Source organism: Gekko japonicus, unplaced genomic scaffold, assembly GCF_001447785.1.
Source record: "Gekko japonicus isolate JY-2015 unplaced genomic scaffold, Gekko_japonicus_V1.1 scaffold15, whole genome shotgun sequence".
NCBI lineage: Eukaryota > Metazoa > Chordata > Lepidosauria > Squamata > Gekkonidae > Gekko > Gekko japonicus.
This window is the reverse complement of record NW_015165830.1, coordinates 956,771-980,057: the sequence shown is the minus strand read 5'-3', so window position 1 is coordinate 980,057 and position 23,287 is coordinate 956,771. Positions and strand designations below refer to the sequence as shown.

At 42.3% G+C, this 23,287-nt stretch overlaps 1 protein-coding gene across 1 annotated transcript in view; it reads left to right on the top strand.

Moving 5' to 3' along the window:
• The first annotated feature begins 7,845 nt into the window (after positions 1-7,845).
• CDR2L (cerebellar degeneration-related protein 2-like) overlaps positions 7,846-23,287 on the top strand; it is a 47,291-nt gene continuing 31,849 nt past the window's right edge. The window contains exon 1 of the mRNA XM_015410766.1: positions 7,846-7,924. Coding sequence (XP_015266252.1) covers positions 7,846-7,924 — 79 coding nt within the window. The remainder of the gene's footprint in view (positions 7,925-23,287) is intronic.

Here is a 23,287-nt window from a genome sequence, read left to right as displayed (position 1 = left end):
TGCTGCAAGAATGTTTGTTGTTGTTGTTATTATTATTATTATTATTATTATTATTATTATTATTATTATTATTATTATTACATTCAATTTATATACCGCTCCTTCCCGAAGGCTCGGAGCGGTTTACAGAGAAACATTTAACATCCTAGCAAGTGCCACATAGTACAGGGGAGAAGTGAGTGCCTACCAGGCACCCGAGCAGGGTGTGTTCGCTTGATGTTACTCTTTTTTCCGGCTCTTTCTTCATGGTGGGTTCTTTTCAGGGCGATGGTGTCTCGGCGAGATCTTCTTCTGGAAGCGACTCCTATTAAAGTCATTTATTTACAATACAGTCATCTCCTTCGCTATGGCAAACCTAGACAGCATAATAAAAAGTAGAGACATCACCCTGCCAACAAAACTCTGTATGGTCAAAGCGATGGTATTCCCAGTAGTAATGTATGGCTGCGAGACTTGGACCATAGGGAAGGCCAAGCACCAAAGAATAGATGCTTTCAAATTATGGTGCTGGAGAAGACTCTTTGAGAGTCCCTTGGACTGCAAGGAGATCAGATCAGTCAATCCTAAAAGAAATCAACCCCGACTGTTCCCTGGAAGGCCAGATACTGAAGCTGAAGCTCAAATACTTTGGCCACCAAATGAGAAGGGAGCACTCACTGGAGAAGACCCTGATGCTGGGAAAGATTGAAGGTAAAAGAAGAAGGGACAGCAAAGGATGAGATGGTTAGACAGTGTTATCAATGCAACAGACATTAAATTAAGCAAACTCCAGAGCACGACGGAAGACAGGAGGGCCTGGCGTGATGTGGTCCATGGAGTCACGAAGAGTCAGACAAAAACTGGAAAAGGGGGGGGGGACTCAACCCAGGATATGACTACGAACCAAAAAGGGCTAAGCTAAACCACATATGTACACATATTTATTAAGGTGTACACATGTTAAAACTTTCCTGATTAAAAATTACTTTGTCTAAGATCAGACTATAGAAGCTTATCCACTATACATGCGTATGATGGGTAAATACTTTACAACTGAAGATCAAACGCGTTTCGGCCCCTAAGGGCCTTCCTCAGTGGTCACTAAAACTCTGTAACAGGTCTTTTTTATATGTACAATAATTTTATTAATTATAAACAAATAACATGTAATTACAAGAAGGATCGATGTACAGACATATTAGTGATCTTTGAAGAAAAACATAGAAAGAATTAACAAACTGAGTGAAGTAGAATGCTATATACATATATAACCGTGCACATAAGTTATAAAACATAGGTAATCAAGTAACCTATGTATCGTTACCCTAGTATTCAAAATTTAGATTTGTCGTAGTTACTGAGTTTCCATAAATGAGATGATTTACAGTATTTACCACAAGTGTAGTACATCAATTTCTTTGGGAGTGTCCTCAAATTAATGTAGGTATTCTAATATAGGGAGCCAAACACAGATAAATGTGTAACAGGTCTTTGAATGTGTGTCTAGAATATATAGATAATAGTGACCACTGAGGAAGGCCCTTAGGGGCCAAAACGCGTTTGGTCTTCAGCTGTAAAGTATTTACCCATCATATGTATGTATAGTGGATAAGCTTCTATAGTCTGATCTTAGACAAAGTAATTTTTAATCAGGAAAGTTTTAACATGTGTACACCTTAATAAATATTTATACTTTTATACATATGGTTTAGCTTAGCCCTTTTTGGTTCGTAGTCACAAAGAGTCAGACTCAACTGTGCGACTGAACAACAACTAAATCTCCTTTGCAACCCAGAAACCAGTTTTAGAATTCTTTTTCATTGCATTTTACATAACACAGTGTATGGTCAGAGGACAGTTTTTAAACACAGCTATTTTAAAAAAATAATAAACTGATCTCTTGCCAATAAAATATGCCACAGGCAGCAACTTCATTCTACATCAGAGTAGGGTCAGACCTGTTCAGCGCTCCTTCCTTCTATTCCTGTCAGCATCCTCCAATCAAATGCACTTCATGGGAATTTTTTAACATACTTCTTCACCTTAGTACATCATAATCAGAACTATTTCTTTAAAAAAAGGTTAAAGGTTTTCCTCCCTCCCTCTCAACTTTTAATGTGTTGTGCTGAGAAAGGAGGGAATTTTAATCCACAAATGAATTAAGTGTGGTAGTTACTCTAGATCCACTAGTCCAGGTATGTCCAACAGGTAGATCGTGATCTACCAGTAGATCACGGAGGAATCAGAGGTAGAGCTCACCAGCCCCACTTGGTCTCCTGGTTTGCTGGACAGGTGTTTGGGTTTTTTTTGTTATTGTTTGGTGGTATTTAATTATTGGTGCAGAAGGTGCATTATAAATGGGGGGAGGCGCGGTGGAACCCAACTTTAGTGGGTTAAAATCTAATTTGAAACTAATTTGAAACTTTATTTTCATGGTGGTAGATCACCGGCACTTTTGGCCAGAAAAAATAGATCACTACCTGTTAGAAGTTGGACATGCCTGCACTGGTCCATAATATCATAATGTATTCCAGTATATAGATTCAGGTGGGGTAGCTATGTTGGTCTGAAGCAGCAGAACAAAGTTTGAGTCCAGTGGCACCTTTAAGTCCAACAAAGTTTTCTTCACTGTATCGAAGGAAGTGCTTGCACACGAAAGCTTATACTGTGAATAAAACTTTGTTGGTCTTAAAGGTGCCACTGGACTCAAACTTTGTTCTGTTCCTGTATATGTGGGACAAGACATTCCTTACTTCTGTTTCCATGTTATGCTTGATTTCTGTTCTCAGTATCCAGTATTTTGCTTTCCTTACACCTTTCTATACCACTTGCTTCTTAAATATATCATCTATTGCAGTCTTCAGCCTTTCCAGAGCTGGAACCTACTGAGCTGCAATACATGATAAGAAATCATATAATATCAGGGTTATATGACAAGTGGGAGGGCCACCAATCTCACCAGTGTCAAGACCAGGACCATGGGCAGCAGGTCAAAAGAGATAGGAAACACAAACTGAGTACGAAGAGGTATACAATAGTAAGGAGTAAACCAAGAGGCAGAACCATAAAGGACCACTGACAAAGGCAGACTGACCAATTAACTTCCAAAAAAGTTTCTCGTAGGCTGCTGCCCAGAGGACCAGTGGCAACCAGTTGCCAGCAAAGCCAAGGCTCAGTAGTGCTGTCAGAACCATGGGGGTTGCTTGACTAAAATTGTTCCATGGCAACACTGATTCTTGTCAATTCACCAGTTGCCTCTTCCTTTACCACTGCCAGTTGGTAGCAGTGCACTATGAGACAATGAATGACATTTTGCCTATCGTTGGTGCTACTGGCCAGATCTGAGCTGAGTGGCCCACACAATGCTGGCTTGTCACACTCGTAGGGCTCTCTCAGCTTGGCCTGCTCCTGGGCCATTTTACCTTCTCAGTCCAGTCCTGCTGAGTGACCTCATTTTACAGCCCTGCTGCTCTTCTCAGACTCTAGTCCGGGAGATTTGAACCTGGCACTGAAAGCCGTGGCTGGTTGGCTTAGACAGAGCCAACTGAAATTGAATCCGACAAAGATGGAGGTCCTGTGCCTGATTTCAGCCCTCTCACTGGTGAGCCACGAGGGAAAAAGAAGAGACAGGGTATCTGAGAGAAGCACTGGTAAACTAGGTGGAACATTTGGGGTTAGCTCTGTGTAAAGCACATACTGACCAGAAAATACAGCCTGTTGCTCACTAATGTTATGTTTATAATATTAAACGCGAACAATAATATATAAGCTTGTTTAATGTTAACTGATGTGAGATTCCTACCTTTTATATGGAGGGGAATGATGTGGAGTTACTTTGAAAGTATGGCCCCAAAAGCAGAGTTAGTTTAGAAGCATTTCCTACTTCAAAAAGATTGAAAGCCACTGGATTAGAGAGTGGGATGTAAGGTTCTCCTCCACTAGTATGTTGTCTGATTCAGCCTCCCTCTTTCCTACATTTGGTGAATGCAAGTAACAGTGCTCTACCTCACTGATTTGCTGGGAGAAGACATATAAAGATGGTAAAGAACACTAAAATGTAATAACATTATATAATTTATTGTTTTTACTTAGCTCTGTTGTTGGATTTTGATATAAGCCAACACAGTTATCCACTTTTTTATTTACTTTGGGAATTATGAACTGTAGCCACTGAAAAAGGGACACTTCAGCTGGAGGACTGGGAAATCATTCGGCTTTTAAGTACTCTTTACTTATTCCATCATTGTTATTATAAGGACTACTATGTTTTTCCTCTGCCCTTATCTTTTTAAGGGACATTTGTCATCAGAGGGACATTTAATCAGCTATTGGATGCTGTATTTTCAACTAGATGATGGCACATGGACCACATCATGCCAATCCCTCTCATGATACAGAGTTGCATCGATTTCCTCAACTAGATGATGGCATAATTTTTTGCTTCTTCTTCCCAGCTTACTGAGGGTACAACTTGATGCCACCTAGCCATATCCTGTCCTCACTGAAATCAACAAAGTATCCTGCTCAATAAGTAGACAGAGGCCTCAAGACAATAGCTTAAAGATTACCAAATTTTGTTTGTTTTGTCTTTTAGCATCCAACCTGATGAAGCATGGCGGGGGGGTGTTTTATTTTCAATAGGATTACTTTGTAGATAATATTTTGGGAATTAAAGTCCCCTAAAGTGGGTACTTGAAAAAGTGAGATTATTGCCAGCATATGTAGGTGGATTCTCTTTTCCCCCAGATAAGAAATTATGTTACAGAATCATAGCCTAATACATCCAAGTTAGATTACTCTAATATGCACTGCATGGGGCAACCTTTGAATACTGCCTGGCCTAGAAACTTCAAATAGTACAGAATATGTATGTATATCTCACTGGCCTGCATGGCTTGGGACCAACATACCATACCAGACTGCTTTGTTTTATATGAACCTGCCCATACATTCCAGTCATCTTCGGAGCCTTGCTTGGGTTGCCCCCGCCATACGAAGCTAGACAGGTGCCAGCCCAAGAAAGGGCCTTTTCCATTATGAGCACCGAAACTTTGGAACTCTTCCCCCAGGGAGATTAGTCTGTCTCCCTGTATTTTTGCCAGCAGGTGAAGACTTTTTTTGTTTTGTCTGGCATTATACACTCAATAACAGTCACTCTTCCTCCTCCTAGTTTTGTGTAGGGGATTTTAATTAAATTATTTGAAAATTTTAACTGTATTTTAAAATAGTTAAATGTTTATTTTTTATGTCTGCTGCTTTATGGAGGTGGGACACAGCATAAAATGTTTTAAATAAATAATATAAATAACATATATTGCTAGTATGCCTTCCATTTTGTTTGTGGGCACAATTCAAAGTGCTGGTTCTTACCTTCAAGGCCTTACATGAGCTGGGATCAGAGTATCTGAAGGATCTTTTTTTTTCTCATATCACCTTGCTTACCATTTGAGTTACATCTAAGGTCCTGTTCTGTGTGTGCTACTTTGCAAAGCCTGGTGAGCACAGACCAGAGACAAGGCTTTCTCTACAATGGTGCTCCAAGTGTGGAATACCTTTCCCCACAGTGATTCATCTGGCATCTAGCCATTCAAGCTTTAGATGCCTGATGGAAGCATTTTTATTTGATCAGACTCACCATTATTTATACCTTTTCAGATGGCTTTGGTTAAATTGTTTTTATGCTGCCTATTAAATGCCCTGTTTAAATGGTTTTATTGTGCCATTTGTGCTAATTATTTTCTGCAGCTTTGTTGATTGTCATATTGATTATTAATTTTGGTTATGAGTTTATCACTCAAGTTTTATTGTGCATGTTTTAGCTGATTTTACTGTAAGTCACTTTGAGTATATTTTTATGGAGACAGGAACTAATAATTTTTTTTTTAAACTGTTATGGTTTAATTCTAGCATGTTTAGAATTATCTGTAACCCTGCTGAATTGCTCTGTTGCCCAAATGAGAGAAGGAAAAAACTGAGTGCAAATAAGCAACTGTAAGAGATAGAATATTAGAAGGCTCAGTCAAACTGATATGGAATACAGTTAGCCTAACATGTTATGCAAATTTATCTCCAGTTCATTTAATATAATGGCTTGCGCTCTCTTTCTCTCTCTCTTTCCTCTGCAACTCAAATAGAAGCAAAGAAACGCTAGTGCCTAACTCTTGTGATATGAAGAGTGACCCACTTGGTTTATCGGATTTATGCATGAGGAAACAGGTCAGGATTAGCATTCAGGCCTCTGTGAGAATCAAAGTTTTTGTTTTTTAAAAATGGCTAGAAATAATGAAGAGTGTGAAAGCATAGTTATGAAGCTATCACATAAGTCCAGCACCCAAAGATGTATTTTAAAATATGGTCACCATTGTTTGATTTATGTTTTGCTTGGGGCTAAATCAGTCTGCAACTTTTGTTCACCACCAGCACAGCACCTGTGCAAACTAGATCACTAATATTCTATTGTACAGATGGGGAATACAGGGTGAGAGATAACAATTTGCACAAGTAAGACCATAGACAATGCTTAATTTTTAAAAAAAAAAGTGTTACGAAAACTTTTCCCTTTAAACCCAGAACCACGGGGAGGGAGTCTGAATGAATGGGACAGGAGTTACTCTGAGGGAAGAAGAAGATATTGTTTTGGAACATGTTCAATAACACTCGTTTTATAGAAAAAAAGGGTCCTAAGCTAAATGTCAATTAAAATGGCTCATAAAACTAAAGTCGAAGGGTGACTGCTGTGGGATTCCCCGGAATCCGAGTTTCTTTATCGAGCAGCCCACCTAATACACGTTCGTCTTATCTCCCATCTATTTCCACGAACAAGAAGCTTAGATCCAGTTGATTTCCATTTGGATTGCACCAAAACCAAGAACGAAGATTTTCCGAAGGCACAGTGGCGAAGAATTCTTCGGGACGTTTTAGTACGTCCCGAATTCTTCCAGTAGAAGTACCGCAAACTGTCACCAGAATTGCCGCCGCTTGCTCTTACGGCACCACTCAACCTCGGCCGCAAATTACAATCTGAACAGACTGCTGTCGTCAAGAGCCCGCCCACATTTTCGGAAGGGGGGGCCCGCCCGCCCTGACTGCCACCGTTCAGGACTCCGCCCCTCCTCCTTCGATCCTCGAGGAATGCAAGCTTCAAATCCGCCTAGTTTGCATCTGGGTTTTCTCTGATTAAAAGGACCGGCTGGTAAAAATGAAAAGGGGGAGTCTGTCTTCGTTTCGCCCCCTCCCTCGCGCCCATGGCTTTTGCATGAATTTTCGTGCAGCGGTTCCATGCTAGAGGTCTCCACCGAGCTGCGCAAATAGGAATTGGCTGCCTTGGGAGGTTGCTTTTCTTTTGTGCATCACCCAGCTAACTCTGTAGTCTTCAGGCTTCGATTTCCATCCTTAACAAAGACTAATAATCTAGTCGTCCATTCCAGAAATCAGGAGTTTGACGTGGAGGACAAGAAAAGGCCGGCGAAATTCGTGCAGGCGTCGTATGCCACGTCTTGGCCCGTTGGCTCCCTCCCTCCCTTGCAGAAGGCAGATGGAGAGAGAAGGTGATGCAAAGGCAGAGAGACAGCTTGGAGCCTGGTACCACTGCAGCAGCACTGATCACAATAGAACATCTGCAAAGCCATTGTCCCAACCTCAGGTCTGATCGGCCCATTCTGGCCGGCCTCAGCCTTAAACCCTGGCGACTAGTTCTTTGCCTTCATCGGCTTTGGTCTCTTGAAGAATATCCCCTCTGCTCCCCCACCCCCCACCCCCGTCTATTCTCACCCTTGACTGTCTCTCTGTGCTGCAGTATTCCTTTTGAGAGCTCAACCCCTCTTTGCTTTCTGCTCTGTTTTGGATGTTTCGGGATTGGGAGAGCCAATGCTGAGCACTGACAGGATGGACGAGTTTCAGAGTGAGGAAGAGGAACCTTGGTATGACCAGCAGGATTTGGAACAAGGTAAGGAAGCATACAAACCAGCACAGTAGTCTGGATGAGTCCACATCCCAGGAAGGAATGACCTAGCAATCCCCAAAATACTGCAGGGTCTTTGGGGGGGGGGGATATCTAAAATTGGTATATTTAATATTTCATCATACTTGTCATGGAACAACTTCAAGTTAAAATAACTGTGTATATGTTGTTCTTGATTATTCTAATGGGATAATGGTCTTGTAGTATCATTAGTTATCATGATATTAGACTTAAAAATTGTCATGACAGGTGGCAGATTCCGGCCCAACCATTTTGTTATAAATGCTGTTTAAAATGTATATTAGATGGTTAGAGAAAAATTAGAAGTTACTTGTGCTAACGTGAAAATGGGAGTGTGGTTTTCAGTTGTAAATATAACCCCAGCAAGGATGAAGAATATTTTAAAGAGAAATTAATCCATGGGGGGGGGGGTGTTACATGAACAGTTGTATACTTTTACAATTATTTGTTTTGCAAGGTGCAATGAATACAATATTTTATTTTTCCCTTTTTTCGGAACATACTTTTATGTCATAATTTTGTATCACAGGAAAGTTTTTTCTTTTCATCTATGGGCTCCACAAACCCAATCTTTCTGTGTACAATAAGAATCAATTATTTTAAGAAAAACCTACCACCATCTCTATGTGCAGCTTTAACATGAGTTGAGATAGACTCACATGGACAGATATATCCTTATAGTATTTTGTTGTAAATAGAAGTTTTCACAACTTCAGTGTCAGCACAGATAATAAGAGAAAGATTATTATCTAGGGTTGAAGCATTCCATTTACAACCACACATGAGACCTGATGGAAAATATATTGTCATCTAAGTATTGGAGCTGCAAAATATTGAGCCTTGAGCAAACTAGATGAAATTGGAGATAAACAGTTGCCACCCGTGCATGGTCAATAAGGACAGAATGCAATCTAACCAAAGATGATTCCATCGATTTCAGTGGGAGAGAGTTAAACATGTGCTTAAGTTTCCCATTAAAATCAGTGGGACTATGAATGTACTTAACTTTCCTTGTTTGAGGTCTCTACAGCTGGTTTCCTCCAGACCACAAGAGGTTAAATTGCTGAGACTCTAAATAGAGAGTTTAGATTATAAACAGATTATTTTCATCCTGAGTAGCATACAACTTGGCCCCAGTTTCTTGTCCATCGGTAATGTCAATGAAGTATCTAAGAGTGAGGTCATTGGGAAGAATCTTGATGTCACTGAACTAAGACTCTGTCTCTGACAACATCCATATATGCCTGCTTCGTTATGTGAATGGGGAATAAGTTTGTGTAGTATGAAAATAAATACTGGTTCAGGAAAAAACAGTCTGAAAAGCTACCACATCCTTATTTACAAAGCCAACATATAATTGCTCAGGCTAGAGGCATGCCAACAACATTAGGACAACATCAAAAATTATGATTTTGCACTTAACATTGCAGACATATGACAATGAAATCTTAGGGTGATAAACTGGCACCAGTGTTAAGGAAGATTGTGCAAGAAAACAGTAAATACAATGAATTGACTAGGAATGGAGACATGGAGAAATCTTGGAATCCACTGAAATGGAACATTACTGCCTAATAACTGCTACAGCTAATCTGTATGATGCACAAAACTCTCACCGAGGCAGAGCAAGAGTCAGCAGTGCAAGTTGAACACATCATTGCAGTTTAGAAAAGGTGGAGGGGTAGCATAAAAAGCATTGCTAAGAAGATCAGGATACCAACCTCCTGGGGTCAGGGAAGAAAGACTGTGTTTGACTGCAGATTCAGACGGGAAGACATCAAATGACCTTCTCAGTGACCCTATCTTCAGGTTAAGTACTAAAACAGCTAAAGGCAAAGTAATCTATAGTAACCTGCTGTCTCAAGGACTTAGTTTATCCTGGATACTTTACTGGTGATTTTGTTAGGTCGTCAAAGGTTATTGTATGTAGAATTTATGAAAACTGCTGGCTAAGTAACCACAGTTGAAGTAGGAACTGAGCAAGGCTTATACTCACTAACCATTTGACTACTAGTTAATTGTACCATCTTTCTAAAGCATGTCACATCTTTACTAACTACTGTAAGAACATAAGAAGAGTTCTGGCTCAAACCAGTGGTTCATGTAGGCCAGCATCCTGTCTCACACAGTGGCCAACCAGTTATTCTAGAGGGCCAACAACAGGGCATAGAGGCCAAGGCCTTCCACTCAAAGATGCTTCCTAGCACTGGTATTCAGAGGTTTTCAGCCTATGAATGTAGAGGATCCCTTTAGTCACCATGGCTAGAAGCCACTGATGGACCTATCCTCCATGAATGTATCTAATTCCCTTTTTAAAGTTATCTGTACCGATGGCCATCACTTCTATATGTAATAGTTGAGGAAATTCTGTTTCATTGTATCTGAAGAAGTGTGCTTGCACACAAAACCTTGATAAAACTTTGTTGGTCTTAAAGGTGCCACTGGACTCAAACTTTGTTCCACTGGCAGCGAATTCTACGTTTAGTCAGTTGTAAAATACTTCCTTTACCATCTTGGATCTGTTGCCCATCAACTTGATTGGTTGCTCTTGAGTTCTAATATTTTGGGAGAAGAGAGAATAACAAAAGAGTGAGTTTATTTCTGTGTGAGCCCTACAAATTTTTTTCTTCCTTTGTTTTGACGAACAACTAAAGACGGTATTGCTATGTCAACCTTAAGTTGTATTGCTATGTCAACTACTGAGTTGTAGTTTATATTCTTAACTGCACAAAAAAACAGTCCATGGAAGTCTGATGAAGCAAACACCTCTGTACACCATGTACTGAGTTTCATCACATTCCCCCTTTCACATTTGCTGAGTAAAGGCATTCTGGGTCAGAAGCACTGTTCCTTTAAGGAAGCCCTAACATTGGAATGTATGACTGAAGATGGAGAAAAGTAGAGACAATAAGCCTTGTATCTGGCAGCTGGATGTGGTGATGTGGCTTTAATGACATAATGCAGCAGATTCTCAAGGAATGTTTGCTATGAAAGTGCAAGAGAGTGAATTATGGAACACAAACTGTAAAGATCAGGGAAATCTTTTCTACTCTTTGGTGAATAGTTTGCTTGAGGATAAATGCTTTTAAAAATTGATTGCAGCCAGGTGCAACATATTTTATTTAGTTGCTATAGCTGGGCTTTCATGAGATTTATGGCAGACGTATGCAAACTGCATTTATATTATATTTATTGCATTTTTATCCTGGTCTTCTTTCAAGTAGCTCGCAGTGGTGTACTTCCTTCTCCCTCCTATTTTATCCTCACAATGACCATGTGAAATATGGTAGCCCAAGCGGTATATGACAGGCCCAAGGTCACCCAGGATGCTTCATGGCACACTTGTATATAGGCTTATTTATTACTTTATACTATATCATAAACTGCAATCCTAGCAACACTTTCCTGGGAGTAAGCCCCACAAAATAAAATGGGGCTTACTTTTGAGTAGACCTGCATAGACATAAATTAGCTGCTCTCATCTAGGTCATCTTATTTTTCCATTATGGCCCTTGTGGTGAACAAGTAGGGGGCACAAAGGAGACACTAAACTGTGGATGTGTTCACATCTTCCTTATAAAACAGCAGTTGTTGACTCCAGCAGTAAAGTCCTTCGAGCCCCAGCCTGGATGGCTTAGGCTAGCCTGATCTCGTCAGATCTTGCCTGCTAAGCAAGGTCACCCAAGTTAGTACTTGGGAGGCAGATCACTGAGGAAGTCCAGGGCTGCTACACAGAGGCAGGCAATGGCAAACCAGCTCTGTTCGTCTCTTGCCTTGGAAATTCTATAGCAGAGGTGTTGAAGTCTTCTGTCACAAGGGCTGGATCTAACATAAATGTCACTTTGTCGGGCCAGGACATGTGTGCCATGAAATGTAATGCCAGGTACTGGAGACATAAACTGTAGAAAGGACAGCAGCTGGTAAGGTCCAAATTGGTGTATCCTGACTGCAAGGCCTCATAGGCTGGGAGGGGGGTGCAAAGGAAAACCCATGTGGGTGGACTGGAGAGCCAGCAGCGCAGCACTGGGCAGATGCCCCCACACTGCTTGACTGCTGGCGACGAGGTTGTTCCACCATGCTGAAGCCACAATTGGACTGGCTCGTCCCATCCCCCCTTGAGCAGTCTCCTGTTCCCTCCCTTCCATTAGTTGCTTGTGGGCCGCATAAGAGCCCTGGGCGGGCCGGTTCTGGCCCCCGGGCCTTATGTTTGACACCCCTACTCTATAGGGGTTCCATAACTCAGCTGTGACGATGGCATTTTACCCCATGTCATATCCTTAAGGTTTGCACTCATTTCAGTGGGGATTAAACTGTTACTGTTCTTTGCCTTTGCTGATCCTCCCCTATGTACCCAGGATTAGTAGAAAAGAAGTGGTTATAATATGTAAAGCTGAATGTAAAGTAGGATAGAGGCAGGCCCGTAGCTACTGCGGGGCCCATGGGGCCTGCCTCCCTGGTGGTTTTTACGGACCCCTCCCCCTGGGTGGGGTGGGATCACCTACCACCAGGAGCCCACTCAGGAGGAACAGCAGGAGCCACAGGCCCCCCGCCAAGGCCCCCATTCCTTTTGCCAAGGCTGGAGAAGTCCAGTGCGGAGGGAGATCCAGGCAGCTATAGGAGCAACAGCGGGGGCTGGGCAGAGGTGCCAGAGTCAGATGGAGCCCAGTCCTGGCCCTTCGGAGGTGGGTGGAAGAGGATGGGGCCAGGGGTCGTTTCGTAGAAAAAGAGCTAGGGGAACTCATTAGCATAATTCATTAGCATATGCCACACCCCCTGACATCACCGGAAGTGTGTCATAAGGCCACACACCCCTGATATCACCGGAAGTGTGTCATAAGGCCACACCCACCACTCAGTTAGTCTTAGTCTTGTTAGTCTTAAAGGTGCTATTTGAACTCTTGGACTATTTTGCAGCAACAGACTTAACACAACTAATTCCTCTGAATCTAAACCCACCACTCAGGCTCCACCCCCAAAAGCCCCGCCAAGGCCCTCCCTGACCTCAGGCAGGCAGGGGTGGGGAGAGGCGGGGAGGAAGCAACTTACCCTCCCTCTTCTCCTCCCTCCTCCTGGCTGAATGAGGGCCGGAAGCAGGGGGCAGGGCTTCGTCGTGTGCCCCGCCCCCCGCACCTCACCCGGGGGAACTGCAATCTCCCCCGAATCGACCTCTGGATGGGGCCGAGGCAGCCAATGAGAAAAGGCCCTGGGTGCTGACCCAGCTGTTGCCGGGTAGAGGAACCCAAGAATGTCGCCGGAGCAGCAGAGAGACGGAGAGCAGAAAATCAGTCGGACTCCAGTAGTGTCTCGTTTCTCATGCTGTTCCTTAGACTCCCCCCCCCACTCCGCGTCCCAGCCGGGGGTTCACAATGGCTGCATTCCGCCCCCTCCATTTGGATGGAACCCCCTTGTGCCAAAGAAGGCCCCCTGGAAACACCCCCAGCAGGATGACGAGGGGACAAACAGAAAGAGGAGCTGAGCCTGAGTCCCCGCCAGTGTTCCCTCTAAGCTTGGGTTAGTGTGAGCTAGCTCACAGGTTTTTAGCCTCCGGCTCATATGTTTTTGTCTTAGCGCAGGAAGGATGGCTCCAGAGCAAACTAATTTATGCAGCAGCTAAATTACTCGCTCACCATTTTAATGCAAGTATTATTATTATTCATTGTATTTATTATTTAATATTTCGTTATTTAGAAGTATGAGCATGGCATGACAGTACTGCACAGACGTATAATGGCAGGCCCCCCAAGAAAAACATTGGCCCCCTGAGCACAAAGTTGTTAGCTACGGGGCTGGATGGAGGATTCTCCATTTCAAAACTCAGGTTCCTGCTTGCTGTGATGGCATGAACACAGCTTGTGGATCACACCCAGATGTTCTCTTTACTCCTCCCTTCCCACATGCAGTGCAAAACCGAATTCAAATTGAAAACGGGGACCTCTCCCTGTATGAGCCCCTGCACCAGTTGTGTTCATCATGCCAGTTTCTCCTCAGCATCCACTTCTGTTTTATACTGCAGGCAAAACCTTCTTGGGTTCACCGTGAGATGAAGAAAGGTAGGTTAGAAGTGTTTTAATGAATAAATAAAGTCTCTAATTTCCCATGAGATTGGAATGCAGGCACCTGGACTAACTGGAATTTGCTCCCTTCCCTACCAATATGTGAATCAGTTGGGGGGGGGGGGTGAACAAACTTCAGTTTATCCAGGCAGCTGAATTCAGGCATCACAGGCAATTGGAATTTACGCTTAACAGGAGTTTGTTTTTGTGCCCCTTGCTAGATGGAAGTAAGGAGGAGTGAGGGAAGCATCTGGGCAAGACAGACAAGCTGTGTTCATGCTCATTATTAGCACACTTCAGCACAGTAGAATTTGATTGTGAGTTAGTGTGACATCTGAACATAGCCAATATTGCTGGCTTGTTTATTTAATGGGGAGGTTTTTGGTGCCAAATTTGCAACAGCCACCTGTAAAATCAAAATGTTAAATCCACACCCAAAATTCATGGAATACCTTTCAGTAGGACCATCCTAAACAACTAGGGTTGCCAACTGGTCTGGAAAAAAAATATCCTGTCCTTTTAATAGGGTCTTTATGAGATGTTATCTCATGGAACTAACACCAAAAAATGATGTCCTCATCATCATAGGGGACTGGAATGCTAAAGTAGGAAGTCAAAAGGTAACCAGAATAACAGACAAGTTTGGCCTTGGAAAGCAAAATGAAGCAGGGCAAAGGTTAACAGAGTTTTGTCAAGAGAACACACTGGTCATAGTGAACACCCTTTTCCAACAACCTAAGAGGTGACTCTACACATGGACATCACCAAATGGGCAACACCGAAATCAGATTAACTATATAATTTGCAGTCAAAGATGGAGAAGCTCTATCCATTCAGTAAAAACAAGACCTGGAGTTGACTGTGGTTCAGATCATGAGCTACTCATTGCAAAATTCAGACTTAAACTGAAGAAAATTGGGAAAACCACGAGGCCATTCAGGTTTGACCTAGATTGCATCCCTGATGAATATACAGTAGAGGTGAAGAATAGATTCAAGGGTCTGGATTTGATAGATAGAGTGCCTGAAGAACTATGGACAGAGGTTCGTGACATTGTACAGGAAGCAGCAATCACCACCATCCCAAAGAAAAAGAAATGCAAGAAAGCAAAATGGCTTTCTGATGAGGCTTTACAAATAGCAGAGGAAAGAAGGAAAGCGAAAGGCAAAGGCAAAAAGGAAAGATTTACCCAACTGAACGCAGATTTCCAGAGAACAGCAAGGAGAGATAAGGAGGCCTTCCTGAATGAACAGTGCAAAGTAATAGAAGAAAACAATAGAATGGGAAGGACTAGAGATCTCTTCAAGAAAATTGGAGAAATCAAGGGAGCGTTCCATGCAAAGCTGGCCATGATAAAGGACAAAAACGGTAGGGACCTAACAGAAGCAGAAGAGATTAGGAAAAGATGGCAAGAATACACAGAAGAACTATACAAGAAAGACCTCGATGTCCTTGACAACCACGACGGTATAATCACTGACCTCGAGCCAGACATCCTGGAATGTGAAGTTAAATGGGCCTTAGAAAGCATTACTAACAACAAAGCTAGTGGAGGTGATGGTATCCCAGCTGAGCTATTCAAAGTCTTAGAAGAGGATGCTGTTAAAGTTCTGCACTCCATTTGCCAGCAAATTTGGAAAACGCAACAGTGGCCACAGGATTGGAAAAGATCAGTATACATTCCAATCCCAAAGAAGGGCAATGCCAAGGAATGTTCAAACTATCGCACAATTGCACTCATATCACACGCTAGCAAGGTCATGCTCAAGATCCTACAAGCTAGGCTTCAACAGTACGTGGATAGAGAACTACCAGAAGTACAAGCTGGGTTTCGAAGAGGTAGAGGAACGAGAGATCATATTGCCAACATTCGCTGGATTATGGAGAAAGCAAGAGAGTACCAGAAAAATATCTACTTCTGCTTCATTGACTATGCTAAAGCCTTTGACTGTGTGGATCACAACAAACTATGGCAGGTCCTTAAAGAGATGGGAGTACCAGACCACCTCACATGTCTCTTGAGAAACCTGTATAAGGGCCAAGAAGCGACAGTTAGAACCGGATACGGAACAACTGATTGGTTCAGCATAGGAAAAGGAGTACGACAAGGATGTATACTGTCACCTTGCTTATTTAATATATATGCAGAGTACATCATGCGAAATGCTGGCCTGGATGAATCACAAGCGGGAATTAAGATTGCTGGGGAAAAGATCAACAACCTCAGATATGCAGATGATACCACTCTAATGGCTGAAAGTGAAGAGGATCTAAAGAACCTCTTGCTCAGAGTAAAAGAGGAGAGCGCAAAAGTGGGCTTGAAGCTCAACATCAAAAAAACTAAGATCATGGCATCCGGCCCCATCACTCCTTGGCAAATAGAAGGGGAAGTCGTGGAAGTAGTGACAGACTTCACGTTCCTGGGATCCCAGATCACCGCAGACTGTGACTGCAGCCATGAAATTAAAAGACGCCTGCTCCTTGGGAGGAAAGCGATGGCGAACCTAAACAGCATGATAAAAAGTAGAGACATCACCCTGCCAACAAAAGTCCGCATGGTCAAAGCAATGGTATTCCCAGTAGTCATGTATGGCTGCGAGAGCTGGACTATAAGGAAGGCCGAGCGCCGAAGAATAGATTCTTTTGAACTATGGTGCTGGAGGAGACTCTTGAGAGTCCCTTGGACTGCAAGAAGAACAAATCAGTCAATCCTCAAAGAAATCAACCCTGACTGTTCCCTGGAAGGCCAGATAATGAAACTGAAGCTCAAATACTTTGGCCACCAAATGAGAAGGGAGCACTCACTGGAGAAGACCCTGATGCTGGGAAAGATTGAAGGTCAAAGAAGACGGGGACGGCAAAGGATGAGATGGTTAGACAGTGTCATCCCTGCTGGATCAGAACAGTGTTCCATCTAGTCCAGCATCCTGTCTCACACAGTGGCCAACCAGTTCTCTGGTCAGCCAACAACAGGGCATAGAGACTGAGGCCTTCCCCTGATGTTGCCTTGTGGCTCTAGAATCCAAAAGATTGTTTGTTGTTGTTCAGTCGCACAGTCGAGTCCGACTCTCCCTGCTAGTATTTGGTTTAATTTGTCCATTTCCGCTATTTCAAGGGTTTTTTCGATTATCTCATCTCTTCTAGGTATTGTATCCGTTTTCCATTTTTTAGCTACAAGGATTCTGCTTACTGTGAGAATATATAGGATAACACAGTGATCGTCCTTATTTAATCTATCTGGTATTATGTTCAGAAGAAAAGTTTCAGGACGGAGTTGCAATTCTATATCTGTTATCTCTTTCATCATTTTTTTAACCATTTTCCAAAAACTACATATATTTTCACATCTCCACCAAGTATGGTAAAAGGTTCCTATGTTATTTTTACATCTCCAACAAGCATCTGAAACATTCCTATAACATTTGGAAAGTTTATCTGGGGTCCAGTGCCACCTATAAAACATTTTGAATATGTTCTCTTTATATGCCGTAGCTCTTACTATTTTCACCGATTTCCACATTTTTTCCCATTCCTCAAGTTGTATTGTGTGGCCGATGTTTTGCTCCCAGGCTTTCATACAAGGTTTAACTGCTACCTCTTTCATACTGTCGCTCAGTAGAAAATTGTATAATTTTTGAATTTGTTTGTCTGCAGATGATAACCAAATCTTATCCAATTCAGACTTTAATTTTATAAAGTTCATTTTTTTGTCCTTATTGAATCTTGAATGCATTAGTATCTTTTCCCAACTAGTAAGGTTTATGTTCATTTCTTGTAAAGTCTCAAATGATTTCAGATTTTTTTTCTTTGGTTAACAATGTTTCGTATGTTGCTCTCTTTTCATTTGTTAGCAACGCTGGCAATATGAAGGCTTCTAATGGCGATACCCAGAGTGGTATTTCATTATAAAATCTTTCTTTAATTTTCTTCCAAGTTTTGTTCAACGCCCCTCTTATGATATGATTATGGAAGTTTTGATGTATTTTCTCTTTATCATACCATACATAGGCATGCCAGCCCATGTATAGGTCATGTCCTTCCAATTGTAATGTCCTTTTATCTTCTAATAGTATCCAATCACGGATCCATCCCATAGCTGCTGCTTGGTAATACAAACTCCAGTCTGGTATTCCCAAGCCACCTTTTTCTTTTCTATCACGTAGAAGCTTCCATTTTATTCGAGACCTTTTGGCTTGCCAGATAAACCTTCTCACCATTTGATCTAGTTCATCAAAAAATTATTGGTTTTTAAGATGGGTATGCATTGTGCCAGGAAAAGAAACCTCGGCAGAATATTCATTTTTATGGTGGCAACTGTCCCCATTAATGAAATGTGTAGATCATGCCATTTTTGTAGATCCCTCCTAATTTCCTCTAATAAAACCTTATAGTTGTTGTGATAGAGATTTATATTATTATTTGTGATTGTGATACCTAAATATTTTACCTTTTTTACCACTTCGATATTTGCTATCTGTTGTTTTTTGTCTATATCTGTCTGTTTACAATTTTTGGTTACTATTTTTGTCTTTCCAAGGTTTATTTTTAGACCTGCTCTTTCCCCATATAATTGTATCGTGTTTAGTAGATGCTCTACTGAAGTTATTGGGTCATCTAAAATGAACACAAGGTCATCCGCAAACGCTTGGAGTTTATACTGCTCATTCTTTATTTTAAGGCCTGTTATTTTTGTGTTCTCTCTAATCAAATCATTTAATGTCTCTATTCCAAATATAAACAATAGTGGTGAAAGAGGGCAACCTTGTCTGGTTCCTTTTTGAATCGGGATACTTTGTATTAATTCTCCGCTGATGATTATTTTTGCCCATTGTTCTTTGTAAATAGCAGCTATCAAGGTTTGGAAATTTTCCCCACATTCCCATTCGTTCAGCTTGTTCTTCAAGAAGCCCCATTTCACATTGTCAAACGCTTTCTCTGCATCAAGAAAAACCAATGCCATTTGATGTCCAGGATGTTGCTCATAATATTCTATTATGTCCACTATTGTTCTTAAATTGTTCTTTATTTGGCGTTTTTGTAGAAACCCTGATTGGTCTCTATTACTTGCATTAGTACCTTTTTGAATCTTGTTGCTAAGATTGATGCGAATATTTTATAATCTGCATTTAGGAGCGATATTGGTCTGTAATTTTTTATCTCGCTTGCATCCGTATTTGGCTTAGGGATTAATGATATTAATGCTTCATTCCATGTTATTGGTAACTTGCCTGTAGTCATGGCCTCCTGGATCATTTCTTTAAATAGTGGTAGTATTTCATGTTCCACTTTTTGATAGACCTCGACAGGGATACCATCAGGTCCTGGGGATTTCTTTTTCTTTTGCCTTTTACTCGCTTCTACTAACTCACAAGTTGTTATGGGGTCATTCAGGATTTTCCTTTGTTCATCATTAAATTTCTTTTTATTATATTTTATAAGGAATTCTTTGACTTCCTTTTGATCTGTTTCTGCTTGACTGTATAACGTTTTGTAAATATAGCAGGAACTTCTTTGCATGTTAGGCCAATCCTAATGAGTTTCTGCTGTTAGCTGTGGCTATTATGCTAATGAGTTCCTGCTGGCCGTGGCCAGCTCAGGAGCTAGCCGGAACTCCGTTCCTGTGCGTTCCTGCCCAAAAATAGCCATGTTCCTAGAGCAGATTACAAAGTTCTCAAAGAGACGGGACACAGTGGTCATGGGAGATTTTGATTACCCGGATATCTGTTGGAAGTCCAGCTTTGCTAAAAATGAAAGGTCCAATAAATTTCTGAGTTGTCATGCTGACAACTTTATTTTCCAGAAAGTACAGAGGGAAACAAGGGGATCTGCTATCTTGCACTTTATTCTTACCAACAGGAAAGAACTGGTTGACAAGGTGAAAGTAGTGGACACCTTGGGTAGTAGTGAATATGTAATTTTGGAATTTACAGTCTTGGGGAAGGTAAAAGCTGTACATAGTCAGACATATAGGTTGGACTTCAGGAAAGCAAATTTTGTCAAACATAAAGTTATGCTGGGTAGAATCCCATGGTCAGAAATACTTAAGGTAAAATGTGATACCCACACAATTACTACAACATAGAATGATCACAAATGTCCATATTTGAGTGCGTGTGTGTGTTTGTGTGTGGGTGAATCTGCAAAAGTCCGTAGCTTTTCAGACTGTGTGTATTATTTGTGCAGCCAGGGAAGTATTGTCATATATGATGATTATGTATGGGCCTCATGGTTTCTCCTGCAAATAGGTCCTCACTTTTAGGAAATACATAACATTTGAAAAACTGCTGAGTCACTAAAATTTAATGTAAATCACACAGTAACAACCTGTATTTCAATAATAATACTTCAGTTGTCATCACTGCCATTACCTATTTTACATCAAAATAAGGCCTGCTGCGGTGGCTCAAGTGGTTAAGACGCTGAACTGCAGGCTGTGGAAGGTCGGTAGTTCAGCAGTTCGAGACCCAGGGTGCCGCATGATGGAGTGAGCTCCCATCTCTAGTTCCAGCTTCTGCCAACCTAGCAGTTTGAAAGCAAGAAATTGCAAGTAGATAAATAGGTACCATTTTGGTGGGAAGGTAACAGTGTTCCGTGCACCTTGGTGTTTAGTCATGCCGGCCACATGACCACGGAAACGTCTTTGGACAGCGCTGGCTCTTTGGCTTTGAAACGGAGATGAGCACCGCAACCCTAGAGTCGGACTCGACTGGCTTTCGAGCAGGGGAACCTTTACCTTTACCTTTATGGCAAAAACAGAACACATGATGAGGGAAGGAAGTTGCAGCCTAGGATCTGCATAGGTGTAGTACATAAACACCTAGTTTCTTTAAATGAAACGAAGTCCTCGGGGCCAGATGAGCTGCATCCAAGGATACTAAAAGAACTCGCAGATGTAATTTCCGAGCCTCTGTCCATTATTTTTGAGAATTCTTGGAGAACAGGTGAGGTGCCAGAAGACTGTGCAGAAAAGGGCGACTGGAATGATAAAAGGTTTGGAAGAGAGGTTAAAGTGCTTGGGGCTCTTTAGCTTGGAGAAACGACAGCTGATGGGTGACATGATTGAGGGTTATAAGATTATGCATGGGATAGAGCAGGTACAGAAAGAAGTACTTTTCTCCCTTTCTCACAATACAAGAACTTGTGGGCACTCCATGAAATTGCTGAGCAGTCAGGTTAGAACAGATAAAAGGAAGTACTTCTTCACCCAAAGAGTGATTAACACATGGAATTCACTGCCACAGGAGGTGGTGGCAGCTATAAGCATGGACGACTTCAAGAGCAGAGGTCCATCAGTGAATATTAGCCTCAAGGTATAGATAGGAACTCTGGGACAAGTAATGCACTGTATTCTTGGTGCTTGGGGGGGGCAACAGTGGGAGGGCTTCTAGTGTCCTGGCCCCATTGCTGGACCTCCTGATGGCACCTGGTATTTTTGGCCACTGTGTGACTGAGTGTTGGACTGGATGGGCCATTGGCCTGATCCAACATTGGCTTCTCTTATGTTCTTATGACTGGAGGCAGGCAAATGTTGTACCCATGTTCAAGAAGGAGGAAAAGGAGGATCCGAGTAACTACCGTCCCGTCAGCTTGACGTCTATACCTCGGGAAATTTTAGAACAAATAATCAAACAGACAATCCTTGAGCATTTAGAAAGGACGGCTGTAATTACTAAGAACCAGCATGGGTTTCTCAAGAAGAGTTGATGTCTGTCTGTCAACATAGGAAACAGATTTGTTGAATCCAGTAATTCTCTTCTGCTAAGTGAGGAATCTAGGGGAAGACAACCGATGCCGGAGGAAAGAATCATTCTGTTGGAGGAATGGAAGGAGTCTTTTTTCCATGAAAATGTTTTCTCACATAGCGGAACTGCTGAATCCAACCCAATAGACATTCAGTAATACCCTGATGTATATTCCATGAATCTAGTAGCATGTCATTTTTAGGTTTTATACATGAACTAACAATGACAGCAGCCACTGAGATGCCATACCTCAACCTGAAGTATTGTGGTTAAAGCTGCAGCTGTCTGTCAAGTCAACCAGGAATGGATAAGGTCAGTGTAGGAACCTTCCTCAAGCAGTGTTACAAATCTGATTGCATTGCTTGAAGAAGTGCAGTGCACATCACCTGACAAAGTGGGCTGTGCTGTTGTGACTGACTGGGTGTTGTTTAACGCAAAAGGTGCACCGTCAGAGGGGGATGTTGGCTGTCTCTGCAATAATTAAGGCTCTTATTTATTCATGAGGTTGAAACTGCAGGTGTCCACGCCTAATGGAAAGTTTTCCACTGACTAATTGCTGAGCCACTTGCAATCCTAGACTTAAGTGCCAAGTGCTGCTACACAATAGACCGGATGTAAGATATGTGGAAGGGATTATATTTAGCTCTTTGTTTCAGATCCTTTCCCAGTTTTTAAAAAATGTGGGCACTGGATTGCCGTCACAAATCATTCCCAAGAATAAAATCGTATCGTACGATAGATTGGATTCATTGTCAAGAGTAGGCATTGTTCAGCAGTTTGTCAAAGCTCAGGGTCTAGGGTTGCTAACCTCCAGGTGGGGCCTGGGGTTCTTCCAAAATTACAATTGATCCCCAGACTACAGAGGCCAGTTTCCTTGGATAAAATAGCAGCTTTCCAGGGTGGACTTTATGGCTCCACATCCCTGCTGAGCTCCCTCCCCTCCCTAAACTCCACCCCCATATCTTGAGGAATTTCCCAATGCAGACTTGGCAACTGTATCAGGGCCCCTCCACTGTGAAGCAGCAGTGGTTCATGTGCCATCTATCTGGATGATGGTATTGACCCCCCCCCCCGAAGGATTGTGCCTACCCATCCTATCTTCCTTGTCATGCACATCACTACTACAAGTAGACAGTCAATTTTAATCTATATATCTAATAGCGAAAGGTGCCCCCTGCGTGCGGATATCTAAATCCACGCATCGGGGGCACCTGGGGGGGAGGGAGATTTTCGTGCACACTTGGGGCAGTCCCCAGGTGTGCACAAAAATCTGAAACCTGTAAAAAAATATTGGGGGGATATTTAAATCCCCCCAAAACTAAAAGAGCGTTCCCTGCGCATGCGCAGGGAACACTCTGCGAACTGCCTCGCTTCAGTGCGGGGGGGAGTGAGCGACCGCGAGGCCCAGCAGCTGCAAGCTGCGGGCCTCGCTTTGGAGCAGGGGGGGAGAGACCGGTGAGGCCTGGTGGCTGCAAGCCGCAGGCCTCACTTCGGAGGCGAAGGGGGGGGGGAAGACTGCCGAGGTTGCTCGG